Raw genomic sequence first — 24,154 nt, 5'->3', positions numbered from 1 at the left:
TGATACTGCTAAATGTAGGAGAAACATAATACCTACCTACCTACTTATATATTTTTCTACTGTGGTAAATAGAAAAGAAAGAAAGAAAAGAAAAAATATTTATCCGGTATACTTAACACTAATTAACAAAACATACTTAGGTAATCAAATTACTTAATAATTATTATACATAATGCCGAAACGGCTTCAGCTCAGCAAATGTCACGGCCTAGCTGTAGCTAGACTGACGCTGATTTCCAGCTGTTGCAGCCGGTTGGGGAATAACCAATGTTAATAATTAAAAAGACCCAATATTCTGTAGACGATTTTTTATGACGTATAGATACGAGTACGTACATGTACATGTACGTCATAGAATAAAGTATAATACTGCGTAAGTACCTATAGAAATGGAGGAGCTCGGTGGCGCAGCGGTAAACGCGCTCGGTCTGCGATTGTTGAAGTTAAGTAACTTTCGCAAAGGCCGGTCATAGGATGGGTGACCACAAAAAAAAGTTTTCATCTCGAGCTCCTCCGTGCTTCGGAAGGCACGTTAAGCCGTTGGTCCCGGCTGCATTAGCAGTCGTTTATACCATCAATCCGCACTGGGCCCGCGTGGTGGCTTAAGGCCCGATCTCCCTATCCAGCCGTAGGGAAGGCCCGTGCCCCAGCAGTGGGGACGTTAATGGGCTGATGATGATGACTTATAGAACGCCCCAGCCCGCACCGATTTCTATCGATGCAGAGTTATATTTAAGTAGATTTATTTTTTAACAACATACAATTATCTACAAATAGGAAAACTCCTCCAAAGCATCACACCGAGGCAAAGTGCCTAAAAGACTGGCAACATTTCCCCTTTGAACAGCTAAACCAACCCTTTGACAAAAGGGCTTTTTTTCCTTAATAAACATGTTATATGTAATCCTAATAATAGAGGCGGTCCTGGAACAGATTTTTGTGTGGATGCACCAATCTGTTCGCCCAAATTATTGTGCATTGAGATTAAAGGCTTCGGTACATCCAAAACAGGAGCAGTTCAGAAGAAGCGCGGCGCAGTTCCTGTGCAATATTCTCTCATGACACTGTTCTACAAATCATATTTATAAAGACATAATTTTTTGCGAATAATATATTCTTTTTAATTTATGCGCCGCACCTACTTTAATTTCGGTGTGCCGAAGCTTTATTGACATTTTATAAAGAAACGCACTGTGTTTCTTCTCATCCAAATCATAGCATAACAAATACTTTGTGCAATAAATAATTCTAAGTGATTTCTAAGCCAAACATTACAGAAACACAACAAAGTATTCGTTATGCTATGGATACACGGGAAATACAGAAATAGCCGGCGTCCTGCAGGGCTAAGATGCGCAACGTGATAAAATTATCGATCGATTAAATACATTTTGTCGATATCAATAAGTTTTTTTTTTCCCTAACATGCGTGTCACGTGATTTCGTTCGTATTTTGACAGAACAACATGACTTATTTGGGTTCACATATTAGCACCAATCGACAAAATAACATAATTATATCGTCAGAATTGATAAAATTACCGTGACAAAATTTTATCACATTACGCATGTTAGCCATTAATGGCTGGCGAATCTAGAAGCGCGCGCGCCGTCGCGACTGTCACATGGCCCGGTGCTTGTACAGGTCGTCATCCAGCTCGAAGGCAGGGTCCGCGTATCCCGAGTCGTCGTACCGCAGCGACCTTTAACCGTAAATAAATACAAGGTACTTTTAGGGAACGGACAAAGTATATAACCAAAGTCCACACGGAACGAGTCCCGGGAAAAAGGGTACTTGTTGGCAACCCCAACATTAAATTTATATTTTTATTACTATGACAACATTTGTCTCTTCACTTCCGATCTTCTTGTACTCCATTGTACTGTATCTTACTGTTTGTAAGTACGAATTTAAATTAAATTCAGTGAGGTTTGGTACTCTGGATTTTTTTATCTGTCAATTTTATCCTCAGAAAACCAGCCCTCACAGCCACTAGGAACTTTACAACCCAATCCTAACAGTAGTTCTTTATTATGTTTGCGCATCTAACATTAAGCGGAATGCCGCACTGGTATGGCGCGCGCGCCGGTGCTTGCAATGTCGGCACATAGCGATCATTTGTTATAATCAAGCTCCTTTCTTTGTTCTCGATGAATTATGATGCAATTTCTGCTCTCTTGTTGTGAGTTTACACTATTTTATTTTCTATAACGCATAGCCCACCCAGGACTTAGTGGAAGTATTCCTATCCGACTGCGGCGAATCCAAGGGTACGATATAAATATAACCATACTTTTTTCGTTCACATAGGTAGAGCCACGGCTATCTTATAACAGCATTAAATATCATAAGACATTACAACATATAATAAAAAATAATAAATACTGCGTAGAGAACGGTAATCCTTCGCCCCGCACCATTTCGAATTGGGCATCGACTTCACCCCCTCTGAGTCTTATTTTAATCTTAGATGGCCGTAAGCCGCTAAGCGCGCGTACCGTTTGTTTCGTTCTCACATACGCGTTAAGCGGAACACGGTGACAAAGAGACTTTTGCATGGACTGTTCGGGGTGTGGTTTAACACCAAAGGTGGCTGGTGGGGCAACGCAACCGTGACGGTAGGAGTGGTAGGGGCGATAACGTAGTGGACCGATATTATACTGCTGTGGAGTCTTGGGCGCTTTAACGCTCCGTGGTCCAGTGTTTGAGCGTTGGGCTCACGATCCGGAGGTCCCGGGTTCGATTCCCGGTGGGGACATATCACAAAAATTACTTTGATTGATTAGGACATTACTGGCTGATCACCATCTGGTGTCTGAAAGTAAGATGATCCGTGCTTCGGAAGGCACGTTAAGCCGTTGGTTCCGGTTACTACTTACTGATGTAAGTAAGTAGTTGTTACATGAGCCATGTCAGGGGGGCCTTTGGCGGCTCAATAACCCTGACACCAGGGTGGATGAGGTTGGTACTCCACTTCACAACCCGCACGATAGAAAAAGCGCTTCACAGTTGCATAGTAGGTGTATGACGTCATGACGAGATACGGTACCTGTCAGGAGTCCTGGTACGGCAGCGCGACGGTGGTGGCGAGCGGGACGACGCGCGCAGTAAGGCAGGGTCGTCGTAGCGACGGGAGACAGTGGTGAAGTCATGATGCGCGTCGATTAGCTTCTGCAGTCGTGACACCATCTCGAAGTCGGACACAGACGCCGGCACCAGGATGCCTAGCAGCTTCGCGATCGAGTTCCTATCAATTCATCATAAATGTTGTTTGACTTATGAGCCACGCTCTTGTCGGTGTAGCATTTCCCATTCTTCTCTTTCCAAAACCAAAACTAATAATTCTAATAATTGTTAAAATGACGTTACATAAAAAATCATCATCATCTTCCTAGAATTATGCCGTTTGTCACAGGGTCCACTAACCTGAAGATTTGACAGGTCCGGTTTTTACAGAAGCGACTGCCTATCTGACCATCCAACCCGCGAAGGGAAAACCAGACCAATATAAGTTAGGTCACCTTCGAGAATGCGGGTTTCCTCGCGATGTTTTCCTTCACCGCTGAGCACGTGATAATCATTTATGATCTAAACAGGAATTCGAAAACAAATTCGACAATCATTGATTTAGGCCTGTGCTGGATTCGAACCTGCGACCTCAAAGTGAGCCAATACCAACTAGGCTTCCACGGCTCATCATCATGCTGTTGTTGTAATGTGCCCCTGTAATGTGATCTATATTTAGACATGCTTATACGTACTTAAAATTATTAATATTTAATTGAAAAAATACAAGTCAACCATAAAACACTGACGATGAACACATGATAAATCGAACATTTCCGTGGAGCGAAGTGCAAAGTGCATAAAATACTATATAATGAGAAGAATTGTAATGAATCGAGCGAGCTGCGCGTCCGACGGCCCCATCGATCTGCCTTGTTATGTCAGCGAGATCGCAGATTCGCATCTACCATCAACGACGTTACATCTAGACTCCTATAGACATTTTTTTTGACGTGACTTATTGTACATTTGCCGCAAGTAGCATTAATTACTTGGCAAATGGAGAGACACTGTCCAGGCCTGTTGTCTCAGAGCAGTGTCCAGTGGACACCGAGTTTGGCACGAATCTCGGATCAGGGCGTCATCTGAGAGCATTATATTTGAACAAAATAATCGATCCTGCTTAGCGGGTCGATAGCGATAAGGGCTGAATGACGAAAATCGTCGACCACGCGTTGTAGATAATTACGTCCTTCGGGAACCAATATCTTTCCGTACCGCCCCTAAGATTCTTGAAGTATTCGGAAGGCGCAACTACCTATATGTAGACGGACAAGGATCTTTTGGCACGTGGCCTTAATCGGAACTAACGCCGCATCCTATGGAAACCATGGTATAAGAAGACCAGGTATGCTCAATCCTATGACAAGCCGCCATTGCTAGCCCATGATGACGTAAGTGTTACCATTAAATTGGTATCTCCAACATTTCAAAGACGTAAATTAAAAAAAACATCATTAAATCCACTACAGGCTTCGTCAAAAAGGAACTAAATTAACGACGACGTAAATTTCATTATTGAAAATTAAGTGAATTAAGTACTGACTAATGTATTTAATAACTATTATTTGTCACATATATAAAAATAATTAAAACTGAACGTAATTTTTTTTGCTAAGTAAATTAAAAACATTGGACGCGGGTATTTTTTTTTACAAAATGGCAACATAGGCTGGGACGACGTCAGATGGGCTAACCTTGAAATGCTAGCTGTCACTTTTGAGCATAATACCAGGTTTTCTTATACCATGATAGAAACGTCATTTTTGTAATTTTTCTAGTGTCCGGGGTGTGGCGAAACAACCCACATAAGGCGTCTGTTTGGTTGTACCGTCGATGGCATAAACCAATCCATTGTCGTTCATTGTTCGCTGAATTGTGCGACTGATCGTTGTATTTCTCTTTCTCTCTTGACTGACAAGCGATGCGATAAAATAAATGATTTTATCCCTTTCATAGCTCACATATGACCGTCAGTGACCGCCAGACACGCACAAAACATGCCAGTCATTGGTGGAATGAAATAGACCAACAATGCTGATAAATGCAACGTAGTACCTAATGGTGCTGAAGCTGGCAGCTTAATATTAATTTGACAGTTTTGAATCTTTCTTTAACTTTAACAAAAATACTGTCAAAATAAAAATTAACTGCACTGGTGTCAGACAATTGATATCCCAATTTTGCTTTTATTTAATTTTATAATAAATTGTGTCTGTGACCGACATAAAGTACATAACATAATCTCACGACTATTTCCCATTTGGGGTAGTCAGAAGTACACCCAACGCAAAATTAATTAAGTACTTATCCACACCTCACCGAGCTTTCTGTTAGACCAAGCAATGTGATAGCTGATCAGCCGTATGATGATACTGTGTTATAGTTACCTGAAGCTTTGCAGCTGCGCTTCCCTCCTCTGACACTCGGCTAGGGCCTCCTTAGTTCTCGCCAGGTCGTCACGCAGGATGTTGATCTGGTGCTCCGTGGTAGTCCTCTCCTGCTCGAACGTCTCCCCAGTGGAGCGTACCTGCTCCTTCAACACGCAGACTTTACGATTGTACCGCGCTCGCAACATTTCTGCCTCATCCAGCTTCTTCTGTAGTTCTTCGATTTTCCGCGCCCTTTCCAGTGATGTTATCTAGAAATATTTGCCTTTGATTTATACTTTTATCGTCATTATGAATGATCGACAAACGCACCGCCTGATATTTTTAGCGATCTTCCACATGGCGCGATTAATCAGCGATATTAGGGTAAGGTTGCCAGTTTTGGGGAATATTTTTGACGATGTAATAATTTATCAAACCCGCATTGGAGCAGCGTGGTGGAGTATGCTCCATACCCCCTCCGGTTAATTGAGGGGAGGCCTGTGCCTAGCAGTGGGACGTATATATATGCTATATATGTATGTACTTAATAATTTATTATTTTATATGCTGGTTTTTTACAATTTTCATTTTTGAGCCACGTCAGAGTCCTTTGGCGGCTCTATAATAACCCTGACCCTGGTTGCTGAGGGAGGTAATCCATCTCTTAACCGACACGATAGAAAAAGATACAATGTCCATAGATGTGTTTTGACGTTTCATAAAAAAAACAGACTAAATATTTACCGTATATTCAATACAATTCGAAATCGCACGAATAGCGTCGCACTGTGAGGATGGTCCTTCACACAAAAGCGATAACTAAGATATAATCTGGATAGATTGGATTGTCTGGATAGCCACTAAGGTCCTGTACCTGCATATCATGCTGTGTAATTCAAGGCATATAAGTACTAGGGCTAGTATAACTTCAAGATTGGGCGGGTAATATGACGTTTTTATTACATCGGCGTCCACTATTTTTATATGGATAAGACGACATCGAAAACTGTTAATAAAAAGTAAATGGACGGCCGGATAAACGCTGTTGTTTATGATGTCCATAACGTGGAATAGCAGGAGTATATACGAGTAAAGGATAACATGCGGTGTTTTTAAGAGCATTTATAAAAGTTCACGTCAACGGAGATATTGATCGACTCGCTTTAATGCTCGTGAGGTTTGGTCGTGTCACGGAGGATCACAATGTACTTAATCCGATTCCTTTTCGGTGGCTATAATATGGTGGTTTCATTGTAACTACCTCCGTAGTCCAGTGGTTGAGCGTTCGCCTCGCGATCTGGAGGTCCCGGGTTCGAATCTGACATTGCACGCTGATCTCACGATTGTCCGAAAATAAGATGAAACGTGCTTCGGAGGGCACGTTAATCAGTCGCCGGGACCGACTCTACTATTTAGGTAAGGGTGTAGTCGTTACTTTAGCCATGTTAAGGGCCTTTGGTGGCTCAATAGTAATTAAAACACATAATAACGGGTTCTTATCGCGTTTAAATGGGGACGCGGTAAGAACCCGTTATTATGTGTTTTAATTATGATAATAACCGCGTAAACTTAAAACAATGGCTCAATAGTAACCCTGACGCCAGAGGTCGGTCCTTGATGACCAACCCACACGAGTGAATATTGTGAGTAAACAAAGAAGGGAAACAGTGGCGGTTTATAAACCTTAAATGCGTTCATTTTACTCATGGTATAAGAAGACCAGGTCAGAAGACCATGCTCAATCCTATGACAAGCCGCCATTGCTAGCCCTTTGATGACGTAAGTGTTACCACTGTGTTACCAATAAATTGGTATCTCCAATATTCCAAGTACGTAAATTTTATTATTGAAAATTAAGTGAATTACTGACTAATGTATTTAATTACTATTACTTGTCACATAAATAAAAATCATTAAAACTGTAAGTAAGTAAATCTTGTACTGAAAGTTCTTTCCTTGCAAAGTTATAAACATTGGTCATGGGTAATTATTTTTTTACGAAATAGCAATGCAGGGTGGGATGACGTCAGCTGAGCTAACCTTAAAATGTTAGCTGTCACTTTTGAGCATACGTTTACTTATACCTTGATTTTACCATAATATTGGAATAATAGTCCAACCGTACTTGTCTGGTCACTTTAAGATAAATCGAAAACATTAATGCAAAAAATAGACGTCAGACTTGCATTTGGCCTATTTTTTATTCGCACTCCTACTGAAGAATTTTTATGGCAATAGCTATGTAGGTTACCTACCTACTTTGAATAGGGTATTTGACTGGGTCAAAGATAATTTATAAAATGCTAATCTAGAAATGGAAGCCAGTGTTCAATAGCCGGTGGAAATCAATAGCAAATAAATAATGCCCTAAGTAGTCAGTAACGATATGGTAATGATATATATCTATAATTACGACTTCACTACGAACAAGTTTATCCATCCTGACCTTTAGATCAGCTTATTAGTTTAATTCAATACCGTAATACAACTTAATTTTAATAGACAAGTAACGTATATATATATATTTACTTACAACCTATATTTAAAGCCTGGCCGTTTTGCATGCGCCTATTTACATATTTGGACGATACAAAAGTTGTAAAGCTTATTGAATTCTTTGCAGGTTCTGTGAGTGAGATCACGTAGCAAGTATCAAGTAAATCGCTTTAACCTTGCAACTTTGCAAGTAAATTATTCCAGTAAATCTACTTTGTGCTGTAGAATAAATAAATTGACACTTTATAGGTATATATTTTACAGAAATTGTGGAGCGCGGTTCTTAATGGTTATTAGGGATACGTGTATGTTTCCATAAATCACGTATTTTTCGTTTTTTGTATGGCGCCTGCTCGCAATCTAAACGACTAAACGCATCTTTGTTTGTGTCTGTGGCTTTTTAAAAAGCTAAATGACGATGGGAATTTATTGACTAGTACAAATGATGTTTTGATGAGTTGGCAATTTTGTTTCGTTTAAAGAACTGTTTGAAACATGTGCTGGCACGCCGCTGATTGAAATGAAAAAATCGAGCTCGAATTTATTTAGTTACGTTCAACCATAAAAATTCGCATTAATCTGATACTTAAAAGCCGTTTGAAAACGTCTCTATTTACGAAGTATGCCTTTGCGAATTCACTAAACATTACTTACTAGCGAGAGTGTCTAGTTTTTTTTGTTATTGTATTGTATCGAACCCTGTCAGAAACGGGATAATGCGGAGATCTTCTTCTATCGCGTGGGTTGTGAGGTGGATTACCAACCCCATCAACCCTGGTGTCAGGGTTACTATTGAGCCGCCAAAGGCCCCTGACATGGCTCATGTAACTACTACTTACTTACATCAGTTAGTAACCGGGACCAACAGCTTCATGTGCCTTCCGCAGCACGGATTATCTTACATTCGGACATATAGGTGATCAGCCTGTAATGTCCTAACCAAACTAGGGATCACAAAGTGATTTTTGTGATATGTCCCTACTGGGATTTGAACCCGGGACCTCCGGATCGTGAGCCCAACGCTTAAACTACTGGACCACGGAGGCCGTTAGTGAACGCGGAGAATATGGCGTCCTGAATATTTCCATTCTTTTCTTATTCGCACGGGTGAAATGTTTGCGATTACAGATATAGAGGTACAAAAGTTACCATACCTACTTGACTAGTGCCTTTTATTATGTTAAGTACCTACTAGTCTTTCAAAATTATCTGAACCATTATGGATAGGGAACAGTGGAGGAAGAGAGGGAAGGTCGTTGCTCCGAGGGGGACACAATGTGCTAAAGAAAAAAAAGAAGGTCCTAGAACATTGAGGGTTCTATTACCTACCATTTGCGACATCGTAAGAACTTGTACGAAGCAGGCTACAGTTGTACCCTGGTGTGTAGTAGGTAGGTACTCTTTGTACAGAAAATAAATGGCAAAATCCCAAGGGTATCACAGTCAAATTTTGGGAACCCTGCCTTACTTACCTTATACTCGGCGGCGTCTGCGAGCTGCGCGTTGAGGTCGCGCACCTGCGCGCGCGCGTCGCTGAGCTGCGCGGCCAGCTTGTCGCACTGGCGCGCAAGCTTCTTGCTGCGAGTGACCGCCTCGTCCCTCTCCGCCTGCAAAACTGCTCGCACCCGGGAACTTTCCTCCTACACATCATAATTTTGGCCATTTAGTATCATAATTTTGATCAAAATTGTAAAACAAAAAAGCTAAGCTAAGCTAAGGTAAGCTTACCTGTACTATCTGTTTTCATTGTATGTTTCTTGTGTCTGTTTTATTGTGTACAAATAAATAAATAAATAATAACAAATAATGCTTGCTACAGCTGGGAAAGCGAGACAACATGACACGGGGCGCCGAAATTTATCAGTTCGCAGCTCTGTATGCATCAAGCTTATCTCTACTATCTTGTTTGGTCATTGTAGGCTGAAATGAGGTAGTTCGCGATGTTTAAATTGACAAGAAGTATTTTGCATTTTGGAGTATTTACGAGAATAACGTAAAAAAATGCTCAATCGCTCCTGAGTTTAATATTCCCAGGCAGATCTAAATTGGCTCATTTCAACGATTGGCCCACGACATACCAATTCGATAGATCTTTAGCAACTTGACTAGGCCCTTTACCTGTACGCTTAGCTTTCGTCGCAACAGATCTAAGTGTAAGTCCTTCCTCTGGAGCTGTTCTCTCAGTATCCTTATGCGGCGTTGAAGCTGATATACCACTGCCGTCTGCAAATTATGAGCACTGGGGGGTTAAGAAGGCCACTTACACGCAATTCATCTAGAAAGCAATATTGCAATGTGACATTTGCGCATATTATAAAACTAGCGACCCGCCCCGGTTTCACTCGGGTGCAATGCTGAGGAAAAAATGAAATTATTTACGACATCACATTAAAAACCTCAAAAATAACAATATTTCGCCACTATTTAATGGATGTTATTATACATATAAACCTTCCTCTTGAATCACTCTATCTATTTAAAAAAACCGCATCAAAATCCGTTGCGTAGTTTTAAAGATTTAAGCGTACATAGGGATATATGGACAGAAAAAGCGACTTTGTTTTATACTATGTATTGATGAAGTAAGTGCGCAAAGTCAAAAAATGACAAATAGCAATATTGCTTTTTACGATGAATTGCTTTGAAGTGGCCTTTTTAACCACCCAGGTAAATAAGTTGCTGATAAAATGTCTGATGGCTTATCCACCAATCAAATGTTTTTTTGTCTCCTCGGGTCGCTGCGAAGGCCGTTTTGACGTTCGTCCCGCTCATCAAGATTCGTTAATAACTATTTAAAAGGAGCAAATAGCTATTGTTTATTGTGTTCATGAAGCTTGGTATCAGTTTATAACTATATTGACGGAGAGAATTGATATACTTTATTCTGTCAAAACGGCCATCTAAGCGTGATGCTAGATGTCTGATAGCACTTTTGCCGTCAGCCGGGTAAATTCTAAAAGGCGAATGCTGACTTAACAAATTATAAAAAACGTTTTTTTCTTAAAGAGGCTATACGTTGTCTACCATTCATGTATAATGGCCCCGATTCCTGCAGACACCACCAATTTTATTTCAAGATAAACCCGTCATTTTCTTATTCGCCAAAAAGGAAAGGGATGGATGATTGACAACTGTTAATTTTAAAATGACTGAATAACCCGGGCGATATCCCGCTGATATTGAAACTTAATTTTGTCGGGTTATTGGTCAATATAAAATTTCAGGACGATCGCTTCTTTAAATTTTCGCCTAAAATTGACGTGTTTTATAAATTTTATGCCTGACGATTGCCTGTCCCTTTTCTTTTCGGTGAATAAGAAAATGACAGGTATAACTTAAAATTAGATAGTGAGTACTGGAATCAGCACCATTAAAATGAAATGAAATGAATGATTAAATGAATGAATGATTATGTATGTTACTAAGTAGTAACTTGTCTACGTATTGTTGGCATGAAATGATTAGGTACGATGAGGTCGCATTATAATGTAAGTAAATGGAATGAATAAACAAACAAACACATTGTAAGAGGTAGGGTTCAATACAGTCATGTGCCGTTCCCGGGTAGGAATTCCCAAAGTAGGAATGTTCCCGTTGTAAAAACTCTTTAGCAGTAAGGACACTGGCTGCTTTTCTTTTTCAAATTGTTCTTTGATGCACTATGTTTCTTGCACTTGCTCTGTTTCTTGCATTGCGTCTGCCAAAACACTAGGTAATAAAGCTCTTTTTAAATAAGTTTTCTGCCTTTTTACAACAAGGGAAGATTTTAATAATGTTTTATAAAATAAAATCATCATCATCATTAAAACAATATTTCAAAAATAAGCGTACTTAATTTTATATAAGCGTATAAATTTGAATTTGAATATTGTTCAAATGTAGTATGATAAATAAAAAAAAAATATTAGGTATTGACTCTTCTGTCGTGTGGGACGTGAGGTGGATTACCAACCCCATCCACCGTGATGTCAGGGTTACTATTGAGCCACCAAAGGCCCCTGACGTGGCCTACTAACATGTAACTATTAACTTTTATATAAACTACTAACTTTTACATCAGGAAGTAGTAACCGGGACCAACGGCTTAACGTATCATCTTACTTTCGAATAATCGGGTGACTAATACTAACTAATACTAAGTAATAATTAAGTATGTTGTCCTCTTTACCAGTTGCAGTGCCCTTACTGGGTTCATGTTGATACTATAATACTTATGTCTGTTTATAACATCACATTTTGTCCGAACACATGTAGGCTCTGCACGGTAACCGCGCTGCGCGCGGCGCGAATTATATCGAGGCCTTCGACTAATAGCCGTTTGACGTCCATCTACTCGTACGTAGATAGCATTCGTATCGTTTATTGGTCGAAGCGCTCAATATAATTCGCACCGCGCGCGGCGCGGTTGTCATGCAGATCCGGCAGGTCGCAATAAAACATTTCTATTACAACATTCCCAAGCACGGCATATCACTGGTTCGATCACATAGGTAGGTACTTTTACTTTCCAGTACTTACATTGAATACCTAATACTTACCTAGACATATTATTACGTTACGCGTAGGTATACCTGCTAATGGCTGTTACTGTTATACTACTTATTTAATGAGAATCGAATGGCGTGGTAAATTAAGACTGCAGTGCTTTAATTATAGTGCGAATGATACAAATAAAATGCTATTTTATTACGAAGGTCATCAAGTGTCAGTAGCATATTACTATAATAGTAATCTAAATTGTTATTTAATTAGTTATGTATCGTTTCCTACATCCGATATATCATGCCAATTTCGAAAGATATCTTACTTCTTTAAGATAAGGCAAATCATGGAAAGATCTTTCTCTCCGCAGGCGCGGCAGGGTGCCATAGTATCCGTAATATAGCAGCTACGCAAAACACACAGTATTAACACACAATCAAATACAAACACAACATTTATGTACAGAAAATAATAAAATTTACATTTTGTTAGTGACATTGTAACGAAAATTTTGATGGTTGATTCAGACCATGATTCTGAGTTGATGTTAAGAGGAATTTCCCGTTGCAAAAGTATGGAATGGAAGTGAAAATTATTAAAAAAAAACAAAAAGTCAAGAATTTTCCGACTGACAATTCCACTTAATATTACTTAAGAATCATAGTCTGAATTATCCCCTTCAGTATTCGTTACGATGTCATGTATGTGTAGGCTTCCGTATTGAGAGGCGCAGATTTAAAATTTTAGATTTTTCGTGCATTTATACCATAGCATATCGCAATGCGATAAATGAACCAATACACAGGGTTTATTTGTCGCGTCGTTTGCGATTAACGTCTTTTAGCGACTTTCAAGCTATCGGTGTTGATAATTCGACTTTGCTGTGGTATTTTGTTAAAAATATTATCTGTTTGGTTGTCATTTGTTTAGTTTGTCCTTTTTAGACGTGTATTTTAGTAAGCGTCTAATAATTTGAAATCAGCACCTTTCTATACTGTGTCAGTTCGGGGCGAAGGGAGAGGAGCGAATTTTCACGAAATTGTTTATTCAGGACAAGGCGATAGAAGGATAGGGAAAAGTGGAAGCTTAAAGAGCCTTTGCCCAACAGAATAATTATCATGGATAAAGTTGAAGGTAAATTTAACATTTTTGAATCTACGTCATTTCGCAAGGTGTTATGGCTGAGGAGAAGATAAGAAAGAAGGACAAGAAACTGCAACAGCGACACATCTTTTAAATCAATGTAGGCATATATTACAAGTTATTTAATAACTAGATGTTCCATTTAATACCAGGCATTGTTATCATTTAGGTAATCATTAATCTTATAGTAAGTTTTTTTACATAAAGTAAGCTTCACATGAGCTTTAAATTTGTTTTCTGACAAATTCAAAATACTTTCTGGTATTTTATTGTAAAAACGTACACATAACCCTAAAAAAAATGCACTGAATTTACTTAGTCTAGAATTTTGTAAAGCAATTTTTTTATCCTTGCAGTGGGACAGTTCAGGCTACAGGCTAAGGTCAGGTTCAGGTTCCAGAGTATAAGCTAGGGGTTCAGGGTAAGGATTCTTGTGCTCTACCATGGTTCGTATGACAGCAGGACTGAAAGGGAGCCTGTCTGACAGACTAGAGCGAAAGAGACATACCAAGATGTACTGGAGGTCTAAAAAGGTCACATCAAACCAATTCATCTGAAAAGCAAAATTGCAATTTGACATTTGCGCATATGAAAGTAAGTGCGCAATGTCAATAAATGTCAAATAGCAATATTGCTTTTTAGATGTGCTTCAATGTAGTTTTTTAACTCTTTGACAGCTGTGCTTTGTGCGCAGGAGCGCACCAGGCTTTAACACAGGTATAGGTACACATTCCAGGGAGGGTCTGACCTTATCGACGATTTTATCGCTCTCTAGTCGCGCCAGCTGCTCGGCTCGGTGCATGATGGACTCTGTGTGCAGCTCGAGCCCTATGTCCTGGGTTAGCTCGTCCATATTCAGTGTCCTGCTCAGACGCTCCAGGAATGCCACAAACTGTAACAATATAGTGCAAGTAGTGGCGTTATAATTAACACTAACATAATTAATCGTGCGTCACCCAATAGGGCCCACATAATATCAGCGTCGTGGTTCACGCCGCGACTTGTGCTGAGTGAGGCCCTTTTATCTCAGGACGTCCACCACCACCTTATGATCATTTCGACAAACATCCGTAATTGTTTTAGTGGGAAGATATGATGTTGTTGTCTTTTTTTTGTGTGTGGCGTCCTTTTAAGATAAACTTTTTCTATTCTATTCTAATTAATCAAACGAGTAATGAGAAAACATGTAATTATCATGTTTAACGACGAGGCGAGGATACAAGGAGGTTGGAGTGGAACATGCTCCACGGCGCGAATTCGGACCTTATTCTGGACCCCTCGCGGAGGGTCCCTGGCTTTGACTTTAATCAAAAAATCTGGACCCGACTGAACCGGTGTAGGACCAACCATGGAAAGTCAAACCATCACCTACATAAATGGGACTTAAAGGAGTCGCCATACTGTAAATGTGGTCACCCGGATCAAACCATATCGCACATAGTGAACGAGTGCCCTCTGCACCGGTTCCCAGGTGGCATAGCCGAGCTGCATTGTGTGATGGATGCGGCAGAGACTTGGTTACGGGAGCTTAAGCTGGATATATGATCCACGCAGGATATTTTATCTTTGTCTGCCATACGCAATAATTATAATCATGTTTAAACTGAACAGCGCTATCTATTATTGTTTTTGGTAAACGTAGTCTGGAAAGTCCCTTATTAATCCGAGTAAAAATTAAGACCGTATTATCTTATTTGTTAGCGCGATATATAACAGAATTCTACGCGGACGATATCGCGGGCTGAAAGCTAGTACTCTTGGCTCCTATATGCGAAAAAATAGCGCGCCATACTTCCGCGGTAACATTAACATAACTGGATCGTTAAGGAATAACTCCAAGCTGTAAACACGTAGTTAAGGACCATAAAACTATTGTTATATTTTTTTTTATAAGTGCCAATATCTATAATCAAGTCTAGAGTATTTATTTATATTGAACAAATGTTACTTTATGAGTATTAATAGTCAAGCAAGTACATACCCATAGATAAATAACTTACCTACAGGACAACTTTGTACTTACAACTTGTCGCTTTATCTTTAAAAATATCATAAAACTTTATTAAGTCTTATACGCTTCTGCCATTACATTGTGTTTTGGAATAATTATGTACCGGATTAATGAGAAAACAGGTCTCTTCTTATAACGTGTGGGTTGTGAGGTGGATTACTAACCTCACCAACCCTGATGTCGGAGTTACTATTGAGCCACCAAAAGCCCCTGATATGGCTCATGTAACGACTACTAACTTACATCAGGAATTACAAAAAATAAAAAAAAAGTTGAAAAAGTAGAATTTGGTGATGCTTACTATTATTATTATTAGTAGCAACCAACCAACCAACGGCTTAACATAACTTCCGAAGCACGGATCATCTTTCTTTCGGACAATCAGGTGATCAGCCTGTAATGTCCTGTAACCAAACTAGTCCTAGATCCACAAAGTGATGTTCGTGGTGTGTAAACAGGTAACTATCACGTTAAATCTGTATAGCGCCATTTATATTGTTTCCTTTCAGCCAAGTAGTGAACGTCATTTGCGGCAAATCTACAATAAGTCACGTTAGCAACAAAAAGATGATTGCTTCCCTCTACCGAGTGAGAGATCTATCCGATGAGCGCTTATCGCTATAGACTCACTAGGGTCGATTAATTCTTTCAAATATTTTTCCTCTCAGACGACGCCCTGAGCCGAGGTTCGCTCCCAACTGGGCGCGCTCAGGCCTGTTGTCTTAAACGTTGTATCGGGTGAGAGCCTTCAGCGCTCCCCATTTGTCCGGCCAAGTAGTTAATGTCGTAAACGGAAAACTACAATAAGTCACATCCAAAAACCGTCGATTCAAAAAATTATCGTTTCCAAGTTGTCTTTCGCAGTGAATGAAGTTTTTAGCGCTGATTTACCTACTTATTAGTGTACGTACTTATTGACGGCTTCCGTGGTCCAGTGGTTGAACGATGGGCTCACGATCCGGAGGTCCCGGGTTCGAATCCCAGTGGGGACATATCACATAAATCACTTTGTGATTTCTAGTTTGGTTAGGACATTACAGGCTGATCACCTGATTGTCCAAAAAGTTAGATGATCCGTGCTTCGGAAGGCACGTTAAGCCGTTGGTCCCGGTTACTACTTACTGATGTAAGTAGTCGTTACATGAGCCATGTCAGGGGCCTATGGCGGCTTAATAATAACCCTGACACCAGGGTTGATGAGGTTGGTAATTCACCTCAAAATCCACACGATAAGAAGAGAAGAAGTGTACGTAAGTATTTACGATTATCAGGGATTCAAGCTAAGTACTAATATAAATGAGAAAGTAATTGGCCTGTCCTACCTTTTCACGTGTGAAGCGCTGTAAGTGCCGAATCTAAGTGGATGAAAAATGGCACCTATATACTTGGAACGATACCCAGTGACGGACTTAGAGAATTCTCCAGAGACGGACTTAGAGGCTTACTGCAACTTATAACCGTGGATGGAATTGCGAGTCTCGGGCAACAGTTTTATACTTAGGTACTTATTATAAATAAATAAACAATACTTTTGGAATACTTCGCAACAGTGGCGATTCTGAAGAACAGAACATATTTTATAAGTCATTATCCCGCTTTCACAGGGGTCTGCTTACCTAATCTGAAGATTTGACAGGTCCTGTTTTATACAGAAGCTACTGCCTGTCTCACCTTCCAACCCGCGAAGGGAAAACCAGCGCACTACAGGTTAGGTCACGTACCTCCGAAAATGTATTTCTGAGGAATGTGGGTTTTCTCCCGAAGTTTTCTGTTACCGCTGAACACGTGATAATAATTTATGATCGAAAATAAATTCGACAATCATTGGTTTAGGCCTGTGCTGGATTCGAACCTGCGACCTTAAAGTGAAAGGCACGCGATCTACCAACTGGGTTATCACGGCTTTTGTCTTATTATACATTGTTTTAAGTTTACGCGGTTATTTTTTATATTGTAAAAATTTCAATAGGGAAGACGGGTTCAAATTATCGAGCTTGTGGAATCCAGTGGTAGGTGTTGTAAAAAGCTTCAAACACAGTGAGTGCGGTTTGTCGTAGGGTCGTAGTGAGTTTGGTGAGAGTTCAGATGGTTCCGAACATTCCGATATCAAACACATAAACAAGCGGCAAAGAAAGAGGGTAGACAGACATGTCTGCCCGTAGAAAATTATGGATCTACCTACTCCACTCCAATCTCATCAGTCATCCCGTGAACATAGCACTTGCAACAGTGTCGAAATATCGGGAGTCTCATATCCCTACTTTACGCGGTAAGAACCCGATATTATGTGTTTTTGTCGTATTCACGTGTCCACTGCATCTTATTTTAGTTATTTGTATTCTTAATATTATCCTTCAATTATGTCTGTGAAGTCATAGAATAAGGAATAATACTATGTGTGAAGTTCTAATGATAAACTGTTTACTGTGCGACTCCTGTCTTATTACTACTACTTACTCCTGTCGTCGGACGACGCTCAGTGGGTAGGCCCGCTACAAGGTGGACCGACGATCTGGTGAAGGTCGCGGGAAGCCGCTGAATGTGGGCAGCGCAGGACCGATCGTCGTGGAGATCCTTGGGGGAGGCCTATGACCAGCAGTGGGCGTCGTACGGCTGATAATGATGATGACTCCTGTCGTAGTACTTTGAAGGCACCTCGGGACTCCGGGCCTCCAACGCCACCCGTCGTGCCGCAAGATTTTAATATATTATGTCATACATTATGTTACGTACATTGGCTTTGTCCTTCCGTAGAGAATCGCGGCTCAGCTCCGCGGCGTTGAGTTCAGCCTCCAGTTTGTGCAGCTTGTTCTCGAGCATGGCTCGCTCATCCTCCAGCACCCTGGCGCGCGTGGCGCTCTGATCGTGCAGGTGGGCCGTGCGAGACAGTTGTTGACTCTCCAGCGATAGCTTGTCGCGTAGCGCTTCGATTTGCTGGCGATGAAAATTGACTACAATATCTATTTCTTTATAAGATAAAAATGGCGTGTTTTGTGGAAAACAGATGGGTAGGTTAGTTGCATCGACGTTAATATTATCTTGCTACGTAGCATGCTGCACGAATGACGCGCGCGACGCGGTAATTATGCCAATAGACGGTTCATTTACCGCGTAGCTAAGATTTAAAAATTTAGAAGCTTTCAATGACTTTTTAATTTTAGATAAGTAGGTAAATAGGAAAACTGTGAAGCAACAAATTGTTATATTACTTATAGCTAATTTTACCCCGCTCTATTGCAGAAACTGATTTATGTCCCTTACATTAAGAGTTATCATACGCTTTCCTGCTTCATAATAAACCATGACAGCCTCAATTTTTACGAAAAAAGTTGATGCTGCCTAACTCTTTTATATTTTGTAAATTCTTTCCCTTTTTTCTATTAGTTTATTGATATACGAGTAAGTAGTACGAAGGTACCTACCACAGTTTTGTCCTTATTTTCGCTTAAAATTTCTCGTATTCTATCCTTTATGGTGCTCTCATGTGCTTCGACGAACCGTGTCGGGAGACTGAGCAGGATGGCAATAGACTCCATGGTGTTGCGGAATTCAGTTTGCAATCGCTGGTATTTTTCGTCTCGGTGCCGCAGGTCCTCTGCAAATCAATAACACTGTGATTTACGTAGCGTGATCAGAACACATAACGCTCAAACCCAACGCTCTACTAATACACAGTCGTACCTTTTAGTTGCACAATCATGGATTCGTTTTGAGTTACGTTATCTGTTACTACATTCAAATTTTTAGCACAGTGGGATAACTTTTCTCTGGATTCATGTATTTCGCGCTCGAGTACTCTGTTTTGTACGCACAAAGATTCTTTTTCTTGCTTTAGTCTTTCAATGTCGAGCAGTTGTGTAGATAGTTGCCTTTGTAAAATATCCTTATCAGTGTTAGCTCTCTCGAGAGCGTCTCTACAGCTTCTGAGTTCTTGTTCTATTGTCGATAAGTTTTCTGTCGTGTTCATGCATTTATTTTTTAGTCTGGTAATTTCTTGCACGAGTTCAGCCGCTTTGATGATGAGGCTTTCAGGGGAGTGTGTGTGCGTGGAGTCGCAGAACTCAGCGTCCAGCGCGGCGGACAGCCGGCGCACCAGGTCGTGGAACTGACAGCGAGCGTTCTCTTTTTGTTGCTCCTCATTGTGACATTCCAATTCAAGTGCACGAAGCTTCTTCTCATAATCCTTTATCTTCTCCTCACAGTACCGATTGTCTCTCTGCAGCGTTTGTACTGTCAGCTCGGTTCTCCCTTGCGACGATTGTAAATTTCTTTGTATGTCTTCTAGGTCTTGAATCTTTTTCCTAAGGGACGATATGATGGCATTCTGACGGGCATTCTGCTCGCGGAGGTGGTCTATCTCCACCTGCTGCTCTAATATCCTCTGATCCCGGGACAGCATTTGGTTTTTCAAATCGCTGTTCTGAAATAATGACTTCGTGAGGATTCTGTAAGTGACTTTAATATTGCGACGTTGGAACAAGCACTTACTTCAGATATTAACTTATCGCGTTTGTACTGGAGACCAGCTAAATCACTTCTCAGCGTGGTGACCACGTCATTGCCAACTTCCGCTTCCATCTGCGTAATTTAAACAATGATTAATTAATTAAATCGTTATTGACTGATTGTCTTATCAGCAGCTGATATACCTGGCGTAAGAAGTTCAATAACTTACGAAATTCCATAGCGGCAGTATTTTTTTACAGCAACTGAGAAGACAGTTTTACTTGCCGTGCAAGAGACGACTACTAACGGTACTTACTAAACGTAGCGTGAGTGGGGTCGCTATTTCAGGCTGGCAAGAGTCACGATATCCTCTTATATTCAGTATAGTACGTGGTACCTATAGGCAATTTGCATGAAACCGGGACAGGCACGCATCAAATTATTGCCAGATGGGTCCGATAACGAGGTTGGGACATGCCCTGTGCGTTTGCAGCGGGGAATTTGGAAGTCATTCAGGAGAGCCTTCGGAAAGGGAAGCACGTCTATCACTTTGAAGCTAAATATAGCTCTAGCTATGTGTAAAGTTAGAGAGATCGGTGCGAGGTACGACGGTGAGGCACGCTAGGTGCGGGCTCGCCTCGGAGCGATGCAACCTTATAAATGATTACACTATACGACAACGTTAATATCTTTAAAAGGGCGGTTTCAAATTACGATGTACAATGGTCTTTTGTCGAATGAGAAGAATAGGGAATAGCCGTAGCCGGCAAGTTTTTCAGGAGCTACGTATATTTTTTTTTATATAAAAAATGTCTAAGGTGTTTGCATGACATAATATTCTGACAACTTGATAGCTAGCTTTAAACCGATTTCAGACTAAACCACATGACGCTCTAATCAATGACTTCACGTGTCTTTCGAGCCACGGAATCATCTTACTTTTCCGGACAATCAGGTGATTCAAGCATGCAGTGTCCTTACCAAATAAAGGACAGTGTCATCAAGTGATTTCGACAATGAGTGACCTTAAGTGTGTTGGTAATTCATTAACCAAGTTTGGTATTTTACTTCCTATCTAAGTAGGAGGAGCTCGGTGGCGCAGCGATAAACGCGCTCGGTCTGCGATTGTTAAAGTTAAGCAACTTTCGCAAAGGCCGGTCATAGGATGGGTGACCACAAAAGTTTTCATCTCGAGCTCCTCCGTGCTTCGGAAGGCACGTTAAGCCGCCGACCAACGGGTCCCGGCTGCATTAGCAGTCGATAATAACCATCAATCCGCACTGGGCCCGCGTGATGGTTTAAGGCCCGATCTCCCTATCCATCCATAGGGAAGGCCCGTGCCCCAGCAGTGGGGACGTTAATGGGCTGATGATGATGATGATCTAAGTAGGTACGTAGTCGTGGTAGCTTTCTGGGATGCAAATGATGTACAAACCAACTTATTTTACAACTTTCGTTTATTTTTTTATTTACTAGGTAAGTAGTTATACTGACTTTATGTTATACCCCATCGATGGATTTGTTACTATAGTAATAATAAATCTGTTTCATGTATTTAAATATATCTATATCCAGTAGATAATATAGTTATACAATGAATCGTCATTCATTACATAACAAACGTCTTATGCCCTTAAAACTACTGCAGCTTCTCAAAACCTGTATAGCCCGGGAAAATAAGCTGTAAGAAAACCTTGGTACAGGGCCCTAGAAGTTCTTTAAAATAATAACAAAAATATTATTGTACAATTTAGTAATTTGGCTGCCTAATATAGGTTCCCAGACAGGTAATTTGCATGTGCTTATTTAGAAGACATGCATTCATATCTTCAAAATAATCACTAACCTTATAATAACCTTTTTTACAATACTTAGTATATCTATAGATAGTAATTTAGCTTATTTGTATTTTTTGACATAACACTAATATCGAAGATTATTACACCCTTGTTTGTTTTTGATCTCGAACTTTATTATATATTAGGTACTTATTCGATTATCATTAAGCACAGTGAAAAAGAATGTCTAACACTATAAAAAATAATAATAATAAAGCAAAATAATATGGAATAGCAATTTTATATAAAAAAAATATCAGTCACCTATTACAGGTTGATAGTGACATCGTAACGAATACTGAGGGGGATGATTCAGATCATTCCGTCGGAAAAACTATGAAAACTTTAGAGCGTTTTCCAATTATTTTCCGTGTCATACTTTTGCGACGTATTTATCCTTTCCACTTGATATCAACTCAGAATCATCCCTCAAAGTTTTTGTTACGATGTTACTAACACCCTGTATAAAAATCATTAAAACTGTACACATTTTTTTACTAAAAGTTCAAAATTTCCTTGCAAAGTAAACATTGGACGTGGGTAATTTATTTTTTAAGAAATGGCAAATCGTAGGGTGGGATGACGTCAGCTGGGGTAACCTTGAGATGCCAGCTGTCAATTTTGAGCATACCTGTTTTCTTATACCATGGTTTTAAAGATCATGCTCAAGTTCCTGTTTTTATATGAGAACTGTCACATTGACATGATCTTGAGGGCAGTCTCGAAGCTGAGATTAGTTTATTAAATACCACCCTAAGAGTAAACTCACATATCAAAATACAATAACTTACAATTTATCATTATGTTGACCTGAGACTTTACCATCCTACACTAATTTATCTCTAATACATAATATATCAAAGCACTTACTTGGTTTTCACTATAAATAGAATGAATAATTATTCATTTGTTTGTAAGCTTGGTACAGTCATGAGCAATATCATGTACCCACTTTAGAACCCTGTCGCACTATCAAATTTGACATTTAATGAGACTTAGTTTAATTTGTCAAAAAAGTTAATGGCCCCGATTCCTGCAGACATCTCTTAATTTTACTTTAAGTTATACCTGCCATTTTCTTATCCGCCGAAAAGGAAAGGGACGGATGATTGACAGCTCTTAATTTTAGGAAGAATGAGTAAATAAATGAATAACCCGGGCGAATTTTTAGACGGTTGTTTTAGATTTGTGCTTAAAATTGACGTGTGTGTGTTCCATAAATTTTATGCTTGTCGATTACCCGTCCCTTTCCTTTTCGGCGGATAAGAAAATGACAGATATAACCTAAAATAAAATTAGATGGTATTTACAGGAATTAGCACCAATATGACATGGTTTCAAAGTGTATACATATTAGTACTCGTGACCGTACACACAGAGCCGAGTAAGCAGAACGAACGGGCCCAGGCGGTATCCTCTGACCCTGCCCGCCCGTGTAGCTTTCTAGGCCCGTGAGAGGCAAGTATTAGACAAGTACGTGTGCTTTAAGCTTAAATGACATTTATGCAAATTTTTGGCACCAGCTCAATGTATCATATCCTAACCCTGTAATGTTCCCTTAACATCCGCATTACCACGATGTTAATAAAAAAACACTTTCAAAAAACTCCATTCCCTCAGTTCTGAGCTCAATTTTCATGTAATTTACAAGCCGTCTGGTAGGTAGAATGCAAATAAAGCAAGCGGGAAATATTCAAAACAAATATTTGTCCTAGCAATTGGGTACTTAGTTATGGTAATAGGCCAGAAAGGCTTATAATTTTAATACAGACTAACGTATCCGTTTAATTAGAAATACTAATATCGACGAATATTGTTTTTTTATTTAAATATTACTGTTACATTCAATACTCTTTGGTTATATAGTTAATGCAATATTAAACTGTACTGTAAGTATTAAATAAGCTTACCTCAGTGGGACTTTTACTGCATAGGGCTTCGTAAATTTTCCAGTCCTCTATATCGTCTTTTCCTTTTTCGTCTGCCATTGTGCACTTAATTTGTTTGATACGCGTGTTAGTTCAGTTACTGTCGACACCTTCTGCGTAGTATTACACCGTTGCTAGGTACACCGCATGTAAACAATCAAATCGATCGCATTTTCTCACTTACGAATGAGTTGAACTCTGCTAGTACAACACTAGTTACAAAATCTGAACAGTTTAGAGAACGAACTGAAATTTGAAACCAGTTATCCCATCAAGTTTTAAGATTTGTTACTCTCGTGTACCTCATTTGAGTCATGAGGTAATCTAATTTCAATTTAATTGGTAACCTAACCTAGCCAATGCCTGTCGTT

General features: G+C 39.9%; 1 protein-coding gene across 2 annotated transcripts; it reads right to left on the bottom strand.

Moving 5' to 3' along the window:
* Nucleotides 1-1,255: 1,255 nt before the first annotated feature.
* Nucleotides 1,256-24,115, bottom strand: LOC126368168 (coiled-coil domain-containing protein 170). Of its 2 annotated transcripts, XM_050012054.1 has the most exons (12): nucleotides 23,766-24,115; nucleotides 20,060-20,149; nucleotides 19,253-19,991; nucleotides 18,994-19,166; nucleotides 18,305-18,505; nucleotides 14,309-14,452; nucleotides 12,743-12,823; nucleotides 10,054-10,158; nucleotides 9,408-9,575; nucleotides 5,458-5,708; nucleotides 3,051-3,248; nucleotides 1,256-1,703 (listed from the first exon to the last, which is right to left on the bottom strand). In XM_050012054.1, the coding sequence occupies exons 1-12, from the start codon at nucleotides 23,841-23,843 to the stop codon at nucleotides 1,622-1,624; spliced, it is 2,310 nt and encodes a 769-aa protein (XP_049868011.1). In that variant the 5' UTR covers nucleotides 23,844-24,115; the 3' UTR covers nucleotides 1,256-1,621. The 2 variants fall into 2 exon arrangements, with proteins under 2 accessions (XP_049868011.1, XP_049868012.1); XM_050012055.1 differs by lacking the exon at nucleotides 12,743-12,823 and having other exon boundaries at nucleotides 23,766-24,114.
* Nucleotides 24,116-24,154: the final 39 nt, after the last annotated feature.

Source organism: Pectinophora gossypiella, chromosome 7, assembly GCF_024362695.1.
Source record: "Pectinophora gossypiella chromosome 7, ilPecGoss1.1, whole genome shotgun sequence".
NCBI lineage: Eukaryota > Metazoa > Arthropoda > Insecta > Lepidoptera > Gelechiidae > Pectinophora > Pectinophora gossypiella.
The sequence above is the reverse complement of the archived record's forward strand: the minus strand, read 5'-3'. Positions and strand labels throughout refer to the sequence as shown.